At 35.9% G+C, this 16,908-nt stretch overlaps 1 protein-coding gene across 2 annotated transcripts in view; it reads right to left on the bottom strand.

Annotated features, from left to right (window-relative positions):
* Positions 1-15,959, bottom strand: part of GLRA3 (glycine receptor alpha 3) — a 77,562-nt gene extending 61,603 nt beyond the window's left edge. Inside the window, exons 1-2 of one of the 2 annotated variants that reach the window (XM_034442652.3) lie at positions 15,044-15,959; positions 1,727-1,854 (exon numbers count right to left, since the gene is read on the bottom strand). In XM_034442652.3, the coding sequence (XP_034298543.2) occupies positions 1,727-1,854; positions 15,044-15,114 (199 nt within the window). In that variant the 5' untranslated portion in view covers positions 15,115-15,959. The remainder of the gene's footprint in view (positions 1-1,726; positions 1,855-15,043) is intronic. The other variant, XM_034442654.3, reaches the window with a different exon arrangement.
* Between the last annotated feature and the right edge of the window lie 949 nt (positions 15,960-16,908).

Below are 16,908 nucleotides of genomic sequence, written 5' to 3'. Positions count from 1 at the left end.
TGTAGAAAGAAAAAATTGAAAAAACTCATGTGATCTCTTACATATTTTAAATAACTGAAGCAACCAAAACACTCACATATATACATTAAATTCCCAATGTAAAGGGGAGCATGATTGAACTATCTGCTATGTAGTTGTTAAAAATTAGATTATTAAATAATTTATTCCCTTTTCTGGTAAAATCACCAATTTTCCCTCCATCACAATTAATTTTAAATGCCATGATTTCTTTCCATTCTTTAGCAGCCAACTCTTAGTCCAACTACCATATTTTTCAGAGTATAAGATGCACCGGAGTATAAGACGCAGCTTAGTTTTTCGAGAGGAAATGGGGGGGGGGGAATCTGCCTACCAGGTATTCATCTGGCTAGCGTCCTTAGTCTGGTCAGCTTCAGCACATTAGTTTGCTGGTTTTGAGTGCGCACAGGCACTTTTTTTATCCCCTGCTTGGGGGTAAAAAACAGCTTCTAAAGCACAGCTGATCTTTGGAGAGAGAAGCAATGAGAAAAGCAGGCGAAGCTCCGAAGATTGCTTCACTCATTAGCACCTCATTAGGGCTGAAAAACAGCTTCTAAAGCACAGCTGAGAGGGAGCAGCAAGGAGAAAAGCAGGCAAAGCACGGAAGATCACTTCACTTGCTAGCAGCTCGTTAGGGCTGAAAAAAAGCTTAGAAAAAGCTACATTCAGAGTATAAGACGCACCCAAATTTTCAGCCTCTTTTAGGGGAGAAAAAGAGTGTCTTATACTCTGAAAAATATGGTATTTTGCTTTTGGACATTTGACCATCCTTATTGATATCATCTTGGAAAATTTATTTATTTGTTAAATTTATTTGCTGTTGAAAAATTATAGAATAAAAGTTGCTAAGAAATTTTTATTTTTTATTGTGCTATGTAGTTTTTACTTTCCACTATGGATTTTACTTCCAGCTTTGACTAATAATAGATAGTATACAACTCAGTCAAACATGTAACAAGATACAATTATAGAGTTTAATCCAAATTTTTATTTTTATTGTGCTTAATGATGATTTTTTAAAATATAAACTAACATAGAATCCAGCACAGTACAGATAAAAATAACAGCAATATTACTAAATACAATATAAATTCACAATCAAATGAATGTGAAATTCTAAAAACCCAAGAAGATTATCAATCAATCAATAAAATTTCATAGGAAAAATAAAAAGGAATGTACCTGGGACCACGAAGTAATAAATGAATAATGAAATTACTTTTTTTATTTCAGTATGATGCATTTGTTTTCACTGTATCCTTATTCATAGATTTTTGTTTGTGTTATCTAGTCAGACTATGTCTTTTTTCCCCAGCAAGTTATTTATTGATAAATAAAATGGTAGCCTATTTAATATAATTTTAAATATCCTAATTTCAAATATATTTGTATAAATACAAAATAAACCCTTTCATATTCTTTCAAATATTTCCATAATTATTCTTTTTACATTGTAATTCATCCAGTATCTACTCTATTCTTTTTTTAAAAATATGCTTTGTCTTCAATTAAGCTTCTCCCTTGCAAATTCTTTTCAAATTTCAATATGGATAGAATTTTTTTTTATTTATTAAAATGTATAGAATCAAGGCCATAATCTAAATTACAGTTTTAGCTAAATGTGTTATTTAAGAAAGTAATGTAGAAACAACTTTTAGCATAAATGAAAATATTGGAATTAAATAAATAACTTAGAAGATTAAATTACCTTTGAAATTTGGTCTGATTCTTGCATCATAGCCAGACATTCTTCCCATTAATTTATCCAGAAAATCTGAAGGAGACATTGGCATACTACGGGATCTCGCACTGTCAATTTCCTTGGTGGCCACCAAACTAAAAGTAAGAAAATTTTTCATTAGTATAACCATACAATTATTTTCAGGTCTTTTACAAATTATGCCTTTGTAATATGAGGTTTCATCATTTGAGTTCAGCATCACAGTCAAAGCCAACCCTCCTCAAAAGCACCACACGATTTGCTAGATTTTATTTCAATATTTTTTTTAACTAGTCTCACTATTGTTTTGTGAAAAAAAATGTTTACTACACAAACTGTACAGGTTACCAATAAGCTTTCGGCTGCAATTCAAGGGTAGATTGTCATTTTGACTCTGCTATCCCTTCAAGGAGCCTTGAAGGCCATTTTTGGTCTGTCCATTTAGGTTGAACCATGTTGGGTTAGTTTATGATGTATATTTGTTTATGTTTATGTTTATTGGACTTCTATACCGCCCTTCTCCTGAAGGACTCAGGACGGTGTACAGCCATATTAAAACACATATAGATTTACAGAATTTAAAAACAATTTAAAATTGCATATATAAAAAAATTTGGCTTACAGATTAAAAACTAACATACACCCATTATAAAATTCATATTAGGCCAGCCCGGCTTGTTGGAAGAAAAGGGTCTTCAGGGCGTGGCAAAAGGTATGCAGGTCAGGGATCATACGAACCTCTAGGGGCAGCTCATTCCAGAGGGCTGATGCCGTCACAGAGAAGGCTCTTCCCCTGGGTGTCGCCACTCAGCATTGTTTGGCCAACGGCACCCTGAGGAGCCCCTCTCTGTGGGAGCGTATTGGCCAGTGGGAGGCTATCGGTGGCAGAAGGTGGTCTCATATATACCCCGATCCTAAGCCATGAAGCGCTTTAAAGGTGGTAACCAACACCTTGAATTGCACCCGGAAGACCACCGGGAGCCAGTGCAGCTTGCACAGGAGAGGGGTTACATGGGTACGTCGAGTCGCCCCCATAATCACCCGTGTGGCTGCATTCTGGACCAGTTGGAGCCTCCGAGCGCTCTTCAAGGGGAGCCCCATGTAGAGAGCATTACAATAGTCCAGATGGGATGTGACGAGGGAATGAGTGACTGTGCGCAGGGCATCCTGGTCCAGAAAGGGACCCAACTGGCGTATCAGGCGAGCCTGATAAAAAGCTCCCCTGGCCACGGCCGTCATATGATCTTCCAAAGACAGCCGCACATCCAGGAGAACACCCAAGTTGCGAGCCATCTCTGAGGGGGCCAAGATCTCACCCTCAATAGTCAGGGATGGAACCAGCTGACTATAGTGGGACACCGGAAACCACAGCCACTCAGTCTTGGAAGGGTTGAGTCTAAGCCTGTTCCTCCCCATCCAGATCCGCACGGCCTCCAGGCACCGGGACATCACTTCAAGGGCATCATTGGGATGGTCCGGGGTGGAGATGTACAGCTGAGTGTCGTCAGCATACTGGTGGAACTTCACCCCGAAACCACGGATGATCTCACCCAGCGGCTTCACATAAATGTTGAACAGAGGGGGCGAGAGGACTGACCCTTGCGGCACCCCACAAACAAGGTGCCTCGAGGTCGACCTCTGTCCCCTGCCAACACAAACTGCGTACGGTCGGAAAGGAAGGAGGAGAACCACCGCAGCACGGTGCCCCCCACTCCCAACCCCTCCAATTGTCGCAGAATGATACCATGGTCGATGGTATCAAAAGCCGCTGAGAGATCTAATAGGACCAGGACAGAGGAACAACCCCTGTCCCGAGCCCTCCAGAGATCATCAACCAATGCGACCAATGTCCTTTCCATTCTGTACCCCGGCCTGAAGCCTGACTGGAACGGATCTAGATAATCAGCTTCATCCAGGTACTGGGGAAGCTGTCGCGCCACCACACTCTTAACAACTTTAGCCACAAAGCGAAGGTTGGAGACTGGACGATAGTTCGCTAATATAGCCGGGTCCAGGGAAGGCTTCTTGAGGAGAGGCTTCACCATCGCCTCTTTCAGAGAGCAGGGAAAGAAACCCTCACTCAAAGAAGCATTAATAATCCCCTGGAGCCAGCCTCGTGTAACTGCCCGGAAGGCCAGCACCAACCAGGAGGGACACGGGTCCAATAAACATGTGGCAGCGCTAAGCCTACCCAGAATCCTGTCCACGTCCTTGGGAGTCACAAGGTCAAACCCCTCCCAGATAACATTCTCAAGACCCACCTCCGTCACCCCATCCGAATCTACCCAATCAGAGTCCAAGCCTTCCCGAATCTGAGTGACTTTGTCATGCAGGAATTGCACAAAATCCTCAGCCCTGCCCTGCAAGGGATCTTCCCTCGCTCCCAGATGAAGGAGGGAGCGGGTCACCCTAAACAGGGCTGCTGGGCGGTTCTCTGCAGACCCGATAAGAGAGGAAAAATAATTAGATTTTGGCATTTTTATCGCCACTAGGTAGATCTTAATATGAGATCTCACCAGTGTTCTATCAGATTTGTTCCTTTCTTTATGAAAATATTTACATTCACATGTAAATTCACATACTTTGGTTCTATTTTGAATTAAATTATTAAGAGCATTATTGTTAAGAGCTGAGATGGCACAGTGGTTAGAATGCAGTACTGCAGGCTACTTCTGCTGAGTGCTGGCTGCCTGCAATTTGGCAACTCAATTCTCACCAGGCTCAAAGTTGACTCAGCCTTCCACCCTGGTAAAATAAGGGTCCAGATTGTTGGGGGCAATATGACGACTCTGTAAAACCACTTACAGCGGGCTATAGAGCACTGTGAAGCGGTCTAAATGCTATTGCTATTGCTAAGTGGTTTAAGTAATTTACATTATTTATTTTTTATTTTATTTAGTTATTAAATGTATTTACTGCCCATCTTGATTCAAGGCGACTCTGGGTAGCTTATAACGTTAAAAGCTATGAAACCATAAAACATAAATGTTTCTAAAGACAATAAAATAGAAGTACAATCAAGATTGAAATTACATTTAAAAGTTTGGGAAGTAGTATAAAAATCAATAGTTTAATCTCAGTTTTTAACATGAAAAATGAGGATTTTTTCTGTTAACTATAAGCCATGTGTTTCTTGTTCTTAATTATTATTTGATTCACTTTATATGGATTAATTAATTGTACATCAATTAAGAATCTATCCAAATGAAGCAGTATATAATTATATTGAGCAAATAAATATAATATAAAATAAAAGTGTTTCTTTAAGTTTTGGAATGTAGTGTTAGGATCCAGCTAACAATGCGCTAATAACTATGACTATTTAAAAAAAAAAACTGCTGTGAATTGTAGAAGTATTACCTATTAATACTAATACTAGTAATGTTTAAAGCATCCTGTTAATCTTCATTGAAAGATAAATGTACCAAGGATGAATCTGCTGATGAGGGAAGACAATATTTTATAAAATTGATTGTGTAAAACTTTGTATCTTACATAAAGCTGCTGAGAACTAGAAAAGATTAGGATTAACATTTTGTAATTAGCCAAAATTACAAAAAACAAACCCAATATGATGACACGATACAAACATATGACTTAGGTATGTGTATGTAACAGTGGAATGCAAGTACAAATGGTCATGGCTTGTGACATTGCTATACATATTTTCTTATTTTTCCATTATCAAACTACAGTATATACTAGATTCATATTCCCTAAACACCATAAAACAATTTGTGCTTAATTAATCCTTCCAACAAAATCAAATATTCTTCATTAAAGCACAAAGAGCTAATAAAAACTAAATATCAAATTTAGTACAATTCTTCTACTGCCTTTGATCTTTAGTGTGATTTAACAATAAACATGTAAAAAATGTACAACCAAATCTGTGCTACAAAACTCCAGACTTCTGTTTTCTATGGCTTTTTTTTACTGAGAGTTAATGACTATCTAGAGTTTTGAAGCCAAGATCTGGTAGCTTTAAAATGAAGCATGTTGAATCAAAGCAAAGGCCTGTAAATCCAGCAATATATTACTTTGTAGTGGCCAAGAGCAATTAGAGTAAGCAATGTGCAGTAAACTGGATTTATACAGAGCACGTAATTGTTTTACGTAAGAAAACTGTTTCAAAGCCTTATCCAGGGAGAAGCAGACTATCAACACTTTTACCTACATGAATAAAGCTACATACAGACAGGCATAGAAAGGAAGCTTTATAATTTTTCATACGCGTAAGAAAAATATCCATTCTTAGGATGGGAATAACGAGCACTTTGTCCTTATACAATGTTATTTTACTGGAAATAATAAAAATACAGGACCAGTGATACACAGGTACTCTTCGATTTGCAACCACAATTGAGCCCAACATTTCTGTTGCTAAACATTTGTTAAGTAAATTTGGCCCCATTTTATAGCCTTTCTTGCCACAGTTGCTAAGTGAATCACTGCACTTGTTAAATTAGTAATTAACAGTTGTTAAATGAATATGGAGTCCCCGTTGACTTTGCTTGTCAGAAGGTTGCAAAAGGAGATCACGTGACCCAGGAACACTGCAACCGTCATAAATATGAGTCAGTTGCTGAATTTTGATCACATGACCATGGGGATACTGTAATGATTGTAAGTGTGAAAAACGGTCACAAGTCACTTTTTTTCAGTGATATTGTAACTTTGATTGGTCACTAAATGAACTGTTGTAAGTTGAGGAATGCCTGTAGAAGCCATAGTAATAATAACAACATTTATAAATAATCAAATCCACATATTATAGTATTTATTATTAACATAAAGCAAGACAAATATGGGGGCATGATGTCTCAGTGGTTAAAGACACTGAGCTTGTCAGCTGGAAAACTGGTCGCCTGGGTTCAAGACCCGAGCACCTCACGACAGGATGAGCTTCTATCCTTGCCCCAGTTCCTGTCCCCCTAGCAGTTTGAAAGCAGGCAAATGAGAATAAATAGGTACCATTTCGGTGAGAGGGTAACAGCACTCTGTGCAGCTTGGCATATAGTCACGCTGGCCACCTGACCACAGAAGCCTCTTTGGACAATGCTGGCTGGTTAAGAAACGGAAATGAGCCTTGTCCCCTAGAGTTGGATGTGACTGGACAGAGAAACCTTTTCTTTTACCTAGGACAAATGTAATGGCTTCAAAGTACAGCATTAACGATTAAGTATATCAGTTATTTTTAAAGGAAATCTAGAGATTTGGGATAATAGACTGCTTGAAAAATTCCTAAGAACCATGATATGGACTTGATTTGAATTGAACACAGATAGAATGAAATAAAAGGCTGATGGGATTTGATTCTAGAATTTTAGATTATTTGGACTAAAATTATTTTTTCTCTGTTTTAATAATAATAATAAGGGTGAGATGGGTGGTTTCCGATCAAGATCTACTATCGTGATGGGAGCAAATCTGGAAAGAATTTGTTATGCAGCAATATGCTCAATTAAGTCAACACTGAACATAACAGATTCATCCAGCACCATCAAAGAATTTTTGTTTATGCAGGAATGTTTTTTCAGTTTAAAGTAAAGCATCTTTTGCATGCTTTTGGTGCTGCTACTATTCTTTTTATTTGATTTTCTTGTTTTTGTTTTTATGTACCTAAATTTTGGAATTATTTTCATAATCAATAACAAAACAATTACAAAATTATGCTACTTTTTAAACAAAATATCAAATATAGACATTTATATATAGCGCAGGGAGACAATCTAAAACTACCGTGGTTTTCAAGCCATTTTTCCAACAGTTTGAGATAGGAAACTCAGTGCAAGTTGTTCTGTGATTTCCTGAGTAGCTTACCATAAATTTGTTCGTTTAACCTCAAAGTTAAATACCCTTAAAACTAAGACATTCAAAAAAGACTTTGTTGCTTGGTTGTAGGGATAGATATACTGTGTTTTCCCAAAAATAAGGCCCTGTTTTATATTTGTTTGAACTCCAAAATAAGCGCTTGGCCTTATTTTTGGGGAGGTTTTATTATTTTGGGGTACATGGAGCAAGATGCCATCTTACCTGATTTCGAGTTTTGCATTTAAATATTTTTGGGGAGGGATATTTTCAGGGGGAGGCTTATTTTAGCTCATGTGCTCAAAAGCCTAACTGGGCTTATTATCAGGGAATGTCTTATTTTTGGGGAAACAGGGTAGTAGTATATTTTTAATCTCAAATTACTGATAATTCTGTGGCAAACCCATCCCCCATAATATTCAGAATCCTTCCAGCCCTATTCCATCACAAATTCTGAAGAACAATAGATGTTTGATCCTGCTGATAGGTGATGCTGGGTTGTAGGAGAAAGGATGCCATAGAATCCACCAATCACTGCACAACCTGAACTTACATTAAAAATAGTAAGGACAACAGTAAGGACAATACCACTTCTTGGCTTTATTACTGTTACAGTAAAGCTTGGCTCTGAAGAAAGTGTAATTTATGTCATCAAACTTTTCTGATGACTTAAGAATGAACATTAATGGGGAGGGTGGCAAATAATAAGACATCAACATGTTGTACCCAGACAAGGGTGTAGTGCAGGAGTGAGTTCTACTTACCTTTACTACCGGTTCGCAATGAAGCGAGCGCGGGCACACACTCTTCTGCGCAAGCGCAGAAGCATTTTGATGACATCGGGGTCAGTGGGCGGAGCCTCACGCTGATTTTACTACCGGTTCTATAAAACCGGTGCAAACCGGGGGCAACCCACCACTGGTGTAGTGTTGGATGAGAAATATATACGTTTTGATGGATAAATATGTATGTAAATTGCATAAATAGGTACAAGTATAGATTAATAGACAAGTATGTATAAATATGATATAGATTGTTAGTATGATATTATGTATAAATAACGTATAAGGTTAAAGAATTATATTATAATATTAACTTTAACATAATTTGTATTAGTTTAAAGTGTTGGAAGATATTAGAACCAGTAATGTCATATCTATGTCCAATGTTTTTAATTTTGAATGATTAATAAATTTTTTTTAAAAAAAACATGTTGTACCCAGACTAGGATATAATGATCTTGCATTATGACATCACAATATAGATTTGATTATCTTAATGACATGCTTGACTGCTATAAATGCCTCTATTGTAAGGTGGGCAGATATAACCTTGTACATGATTATGTCACTGTCAGTGTTATAGCAATAGCACTAGCAATAGCATTTAGACTTATATACCATTTCACAGTACTTTACAGCCCTCTCTAAGTGGTTTACAGAGTCAGCATATGGTCCAACAATCTGTCCTCATTTTATTGACCTCAGAAGGATGGAAGGCTGAATCAACCTTGAGCCGGTAAGACTCAAACTGCCAAACTGCTGACAACCAGCACTCAGCAGAAGTAGCCTGCAGTACTGCATTCTAACCACTGCGCCACCACAGTTATATGTGTTTTTATGAAAGCATATGTGTTATAGTGATATGTGTGCACACCTGAATGTATTCCTTCATTTGTGGGTGGTGGATGGGGTGGGTGGGTTTAAGGATAAGTAACAAATCCAAAATTCTAGTAACAGTTAGGAGAAGCTGGGAGTTCTCAGCTTCTAATTTTTTGCTATTGGGTTAACTTGCAGTTAAGAGTTTGTATAGAATAATGTTAGTAACCTCAATATGATTTCCTTCTATTTGTTGTTCACTTCAGTTTGATTGGCATATTATGTGTGCTGGCAGTGAGAAAACGAGCTTAACACAGCATGGGGTTTGAAGTATAAACAGAAAGCCAATTTTAATTTCTTTTCTAGAAATAACCTAGTAGACCTCACTATAGATTATTATAAAAATACCGTGCTTATTTTTCATTAGAGAAGTTTTATCTAAATATTATAAGTGAAGACAAATTGTATTTGTATATTTAAAATCTGGAAATTGTGTTTCATCCTGCCTGTATTGGCCATTTCTCATATCTAAAATAAGACCAAACTGGGAGGTTTGGTAGATGAAATGAATGGTGAAATGAAATGAAATGGTGCATTTTTTTTGCCTATGAACAAAGACAAGATTAAGGATGTTAGATGAGTCCCTAGACAGAAAGAGTTCCAAAGGATAAATGTATTCTAAAGAATATCATTTTTCTCAGGTAGGCTATTAATGTAGGCCAAATATTGGCAGGGCATAAAAAAGGGGCTGTCTAGGAATCTTAATACCCGATTAGTAAGAAACATCTATTCTCATTAATAGTATCATTATTTAATGCCAAATTTCTAAGCTTTGGGCAGATACTTGGAACATAATGTACATAAAAGTTCACTAAGCTTCCCCATGTTAACTGGAGCTTCCCACTGACTGCTATCCTGAGCCTCTCTACAGGGTAATGAGAAAATGTAGAAAGTGGAAAACAAATTGTATCAAACAAGTTTTACATCCCTGAAAATTTTGAACAGAGTTATTCAAGGAACCTAAGAGACTTCCAAAGAGGCTGTTTATATACCAGTATATTAACTACAATTACAAAAATACACAACTATAGTATATTATGGAAGACCATGTTTTTCATTTTATACAGATTCTCAGTTTAAGTAGTAATGTTGATTATTGGCAGAAAATAACTTCTTTATCTATAAAAATGTGGCTTCCCTCTCTAATAGTTAAACAAGCTAGATTCTTTAAGTACAAATCTATGTATGCAGAAAGAAAGAAAGAAAGAAAGAAAGAAAGAAAGAAAGAAAGAAAGAAAGAGAAGAGGGAGGGACGATGGAGGGAGGCAGGCATCCCTTTCAACATGCAACAAGCCAATACAAATAATCATATAGAATCTATTAGGATATTACCATGAAAAATGGGAAACTCTTACTCTCTAAACCCAAGGAAGGAAGACTTCAAAAATATGTTTACATTTTTATGCTTGTTTTCATGGATCTTGAGATATTTTATAGTTTTGTTTGGAATTTCATGCAAACACATGTTATGCCTGGCTCTGGTTCTTTTTGTCTCTCAATTAATATATTTTAAAAGTGCCTTTATTATCTAGAGCAGTATTTCTCAACCGTGGCAATTTTAAGATGTGTAAACTACTTAACTTCCAGAATTCCCCAGCCAGCAGATCCAGAGTTGCTTTAGTTAGTGAGATGGGCAGTGTATAAATTAATATACAAAGCAAAATCAAATCTATACATTTTAAAGCTGCCAATATTGATCTAGAGGATATTCATTCTCTTTGTGATTCAAAAATGATCCACAGGGGAAAAAAATCAAAGGTACTGGGAGAAAGAAATTGGTTACAAAGGTTTTCCCTGAAAAAATGTTTTGGATTTAGTTTCCCTTGCTAAATGGGACATACAGCCTGCAAAAGGCTTCATCTTGATCTGCTGGAGAAGGAGTAGCAATATTATTTATTTAAAAGATTTCTATGGCTGCCCTTCTTAAGCAACTCCGAGTGGCTCTCAACAACATACAATCAATATAATATCTGAGTACCAATGTACCAAGTGGAAAGATGGGGTGCTAGCATGCTGCAAAGCAAAACGGCATCATCTTCTGTTATTATCTTTCAATATCTCTATGCCCTTCTTAGGATTTATAAAACAATGGTCACCCTCTTTCTAAATAATAACATTCAATATTACAACTATGTAGATAAAATGTTTGTAGACATTTTGTAGTTTGTAGTTTGTAGACAAACTAAAAGAAAAAATAAAAGAATATAAAAACCCAGAACGTGTATTAAAGAAAAAATAATAAGCCCTGCACCCTAGTTGATATATTTTGAGAAAGCATGCAATGACATGCTTTCCACATTTGTAAAGTAGCTCTGCCAGTTCCTATATAGGTGTATCAGTCAGGGTGTATTATAATAATAGGCTAAATTGGCTTATAATCTATGCAATACAGGTACATCAATTTTTAAAAGATCCATTTATCCCTACAAGTAATCATGCAGAAAGAAAGGTTTTGTGCACACGCCAAATGAACATGCACTATATGACTATTAATGGCATAAATCTCTTAGGGTGGCATAGAAAATGAAAACATCAAATGTTTGACATGAAAGTTTAAGTCAGCCAGTTTTCTCTATGAACACAGATACTGTAAATCTTCTCTGATGTATAAAGGTAAATGTAAAGGTTTCTCTGTCTGAACAAGGTCTTAGCATTCCTGTATGGTTTGGATGCAGACCAGCACCATTCTATCAGGGAGAAGTTATACTATCACCTATAGTTTTAAGGATGCCACCCATCAGAGAAAATAGTGCAATCTAAATATATATCAACATGAAATGAATAAAAAACTTTTGTAAATTATTTTTGACCCTTGGCTTCTGGGTGAAAAAAATTCTTTAGCCTGACAGTTTTAAGCAAAGAATAAATGATGATCATTTACTGCAAAACACAGGAAAGGCATTGTCAAGTCATGACAAGAAAGTAGCATTGCATGTTATGTGACAGCATTATTGTATTCTATAATATTCATACAAATATTGCAGGAAAAATAAGGGACATTATATTTATATGAGTAATATTGGTAATACCAGCATTTTTACTGTGGTGTGCCAACCTGTTCTTCATTCTAAAAATCACTAATTAAAACTTATTAAGATACATAGTACAGATTGTATTTAAACAATATTATTCACACTTTGATTCCAATGAAATCAAGTTAAGGATGACTAATGGGTGACTAATGTACTTTAAGATCTCATCCAATGGATTAATTCAATAGATTGTCTATTTTATCCCAGTAGTAAAACAGACCAGGCAAAGAAAACCAGACATTTATGCATAATTGTTAGCTATTCAAATATTAAAGGCAACTATGTAAGAAAATTCTGAATTCCTGAAGTCCAAAACAGTCTATACATCATGGGGAGAGGAACTAGGATTGTAGGCATAATATAAGCTTAAGAAAACTCTCTTTCATAAAGAACAGGTAGGGAACCTGCGACACTACAGAAATATAACAGATATTGGCATGACTACATCTATCCTAATTTCTTAAAAGCCTTTAAATATAATTAAATTAAATAAATATATAATTAAAAACAAAACAAAATAGGATAGAATGATTCTGGAGTGGCTGGACCCTTGCACAGAAGCACAAATGCATACATTTTATTGTGAGTTCTTACTTGTCTTAATGGTTTTTCACTATAGTGATCTTACAAAAACATTGTAACACAGTATAATGATATTCACTTCTGCACAGTTTGATGATGTTAATGTGGTTTATCAAATACTGTATCTTTTACTGTGCATATTACCACTTACTAGCTGTTTTTTATTGTTAGAATGAATAGAGGTTTCTATAAAAATATTAGAGGAAGCGGGCACTTCCATCCCTAAGGCCTAAATTTTTTTGGGATTGCAGTTTTGTACAAACCGTTTCTCCTCCTTTCCACTCTAAATGTTTTGTTTTATTTTGTTCTACATAATTGCTGCTTATACACAGGAATTTATAGAATGATCACTTCTGGGTATAAAGGTATCAGTAACATTTAGTAATGTTTGGTAAGCATCCATAAGATAATTTCACTATGCTAACAAACTGTATAAGCAAGGCTAGAATATATTCTTTCCTTCTCTTTTTTACATAAAACACAAGATAATTGGTTGTAAAAGTGTTTAGATAACAACAGATGTGTAAAATTGAAAATAATTCTATAGTCTATACTGTACAAGGACTCTTGCTCACTAGGATATACACTTCTATTTTTTTGTATAATTCAGGGATAGAATCATCTATCCAACCAGAGATTTATTTATTTATTGCTCTCAGAAACATTTTTATTGATATCATTAGTATATTTTTTAACTTTTTGACCTAAAATATTTTAAGAAACACTTCTCAATACAGTTTATTTATTCTTTTTATTTATTCTTATAATTTGCATTGTTTGTGTTAGCTCATGTGAACGCTTTTCTCTCAAAAATGAAATCTATTAATTTTCAATGTTAAAAGTAACATTTTAAGGCCTTGTCATTGCTATTTGTAATTTTTGAGACTATTATTTACTGAAGACAGTTGATATGTCCTTTCAGTAGTTTAGGCATATATGTTATGCAAGATGTATTCAATTCTTGAAAACAAAACATCAGAACAGACTTGTATTCCATATATTTTGGTAAAATTATTAATAATAGTTAGAATTCAGCATGGCATATTATTTTTGTGGGAAAGATTCCTTATACTACATGATTTGTAAACCTTATATATCACTGAATATTTCCAATGTAATGTTTGAGCTTTACTAGTTAGTAATACCTCTGTAAATTATTTAAGGTAACCTTTTAAAAAAATAATAATCCAGTTTTGTCTTCCATTTAATTTGAATAAAATTACACTGTCTTAAATCCAAACACCTTAGTTTGAAAGTGTTTGTGATGTCAGTTACAAGAAATATAAATATATCTGATAGTCTTAATAATATATTCATCATGTCTCAGTGTGGGGAAGATATTTAGGGAAAAGATTTATGGAGAAACTTAAGCTGCATTTTGTTATTATTGTCCTAGGTAACATATATATAATTCTTCTTGTTTTATTTGTTCTATGAAAGTAAATTTGAAAGGAAGGTTAAGAAGAGACAACATAATTCTCATATATTTATGAAAACAGTATATCATGTAGTCTTAAACTAAAAGATATATAATATTTAGATATGGATGCCAAAAAGCAGACTTTGAATGCTGATTGAGACTCATCTTTTTGTTACACTAATAGGAGAATGAAAGTTATGTCCTTTTGAACATTTGCTATGCCTTGCTTCATTTGTGCTGTCCCCTCCACCCCAACACACACATACAAACACACTATGAAGCAATGATGCTTAAGAGAATGGGGAGACTTTAAAGCAGGAAACAGAAGTGTATCTGAATCATGGGCAAAGGGTGGCAAGAAGCATTTGAACTGCCAACAGTTTGGCCTATTGGTTAAGGCACCAGGCTAGAAACCAAGAAACTCTGAGTTCTAGTCCTGCCTCAGGTATGAAAGCCAGCTGGATGATTTTGGGCCAGTCACTCTCTCTCAGTCCAACTCATCTCCCAGAGCTGTTGTGGGGAAAATAGGAAGAGGAAGGAGTATTAGGTATGTTTGCTGCTTTGTATTAGTTACAAAAATAATAAATTTAGATTAAAAAAGTATTTATAAAACAGAATAAAATATTAGGACAAGAGATTAAGACAAAATAATATTGTCCAGAATGTACCAGCTCATCATCCTAAACAATGTCTATAGAATATTAGATTACAGAATCCTTTTTACAGCTCTATCATCGCACTTTTTTTTTCTTATCCATTTACATCAGCCAAAACATATCTGCTGATATTTACCGAGACTTACCTGAGCAGCACCGCAGCTTCCCACAGATAGAATCCTGAGACAGCAGCACGCAGGTATTTAATGTGGGCCATGGTATGGCGAGGTATTTACAACCTCCTCCCAAAAGAACGTGTCCGAGTCATAAGGGGAGGAGGAGGCTCCTGAAGAATCGGAGAGTTCGGAATGAGATCGCTACGGCAGCTGGAAAAGCTGCCGAGTTTTCAGGACCCTGGAGAGCTCCCTGACAATCGACAGAACCTGTACGAACCGAGGACGTCTTTTCCCAGGGTGATCTATTCGCCGGCGCTTGGGATGTCGTGCATTTTTGGGTTGTTGTTGGCAACCAGCTCGAGGTTTGTATTGTGCATCTAAAGAGAGAGGCTAATCCCAGGGGACAAGACCAGCAGCCAAAGAAGGGCATCGGGAAAAGGCAAGCAGCAGCAAAGTACACCTACTTGGAGGTTTTCCTCTGTTTCTTCTTTTCTTCTCTGTCCAGAAGCCAATTTGCCACATTCCTGAACACTGGCAATAGTAAGGCTAGAAAGGGAAGGAGGCGGAGACAAAGCAGTGGACTTTCCCCGCCCCACCCCCCCCCCGGGTCAGGAAGCTCCCAGACTGACAGAAAGCTTGCAAGAGTTGTTTTACTAAAGAGTAAGAGAGAACGAGATGCAAAAATGAGGTGGGGCAGGGACAAAATTGGCACTGTGATTCTCTCAAAGGGATATCTTTTGGCAAAGAAAAAAAGGAAAGAATTACAGAACTACAGGACAGAACTACTGAAAGGGCCAAAAAGTCTTCCAAAAGAGAGAGCTTTTTTGGAGTTTTTGTGGATTGATATACTTGCCTACTGTGCTTAATGTAAAAATGGGTCACTATGGGAATCATTTGTCTTGAAGTTTATATTAAAGGTTTAGTTATGGAAGCCTGGAGAAAACCTGTGGTGAGGCAACTCTACCTTGAGCTAAGGGATGTGTGATCTTAAGAATTCCAGAGAAGGTGAATTATTACCAGTCTTTTGTGTATTTGGAAGACTTGTGGAGACTTTCACTCACAATTTATGAGTGAAAGTTTTACCATCTCCAGTGCATTCATAAAGAAACAGAAAGTGAGACAGAAAAAAAAGGGGGGGGAATGGATTGAATCTCCATTTTTTGTCTTTTTCTGTTTCCCTTTCTGTTTCTCTATGAATGCACTGGAGATGGTAAAACTTTCACTCATAAATTATCAGTATAAATGCTCTACTAACAAAGCAGCATAAATGGCCTTCTCTGAGGATGCAGGTTCTATTTTATTTATTTATGTGCACTGACATACATACAGGCACATGAGTCTAAATGATAAAACACATGTACCAAAATATGTGGGTGATGACAAAATAAGCATTATAATTTCACACTTTTAATACTTTTAAATATTATACATTAAAAATAATGCTTTTAATGTAAGCATTAGTTTTACATATAAGCATCATGTTTAATGAAATCATCAACTATCACTTAAGTAGCAATTTAGCAATTTCCACCCAAATTAAATTAATACAATTACTATTTGTAAATGCATAGTGCAATAGAGGTGAAAGCACATTTAGGTTCCTTTTATACACTTAAAAAAACCCCAAGTAATTGTCTTGTTTTCCTTAGAGATTGATGGGATCACTAATAGTTTTCATAGTAGTACTTAAAACTTATATAATGACATTTCTAATGTAATCACAAAGAGGTTCTACTTTGTAAAGTAATATTGCATTATATATGTATTATTCAACATTCCCAAAATGTTGTGCTATATGTAGCAATTTATTTTACTTACTTCACATACTTTGATTTTATGTACTTATTGGTTTTAACAAAGGATTAAAAATATCCATTACAAGTGAGGGGGAAAAC

This window comes from Pantherophis guttatus, chromosome 8 (genome assembly GCF_059756535.1).
Source record: "Pantherophis guttatus breed Tessera chromosome 8, ASM5975653v1, whole genome shotgun sequence".
Classification (NCBI taxonomy): domain Eukaryota; kingdom Metazoa; phylum Chordata; class Lepidosauria; order Squamata; family Colubridae; genus Pantherophis; species Pantherophis guttatus.
Note: the sequence above shows the minus strand (reverse complement) of the source record. Positions and strands in the feature narration are given on the sequence as shown.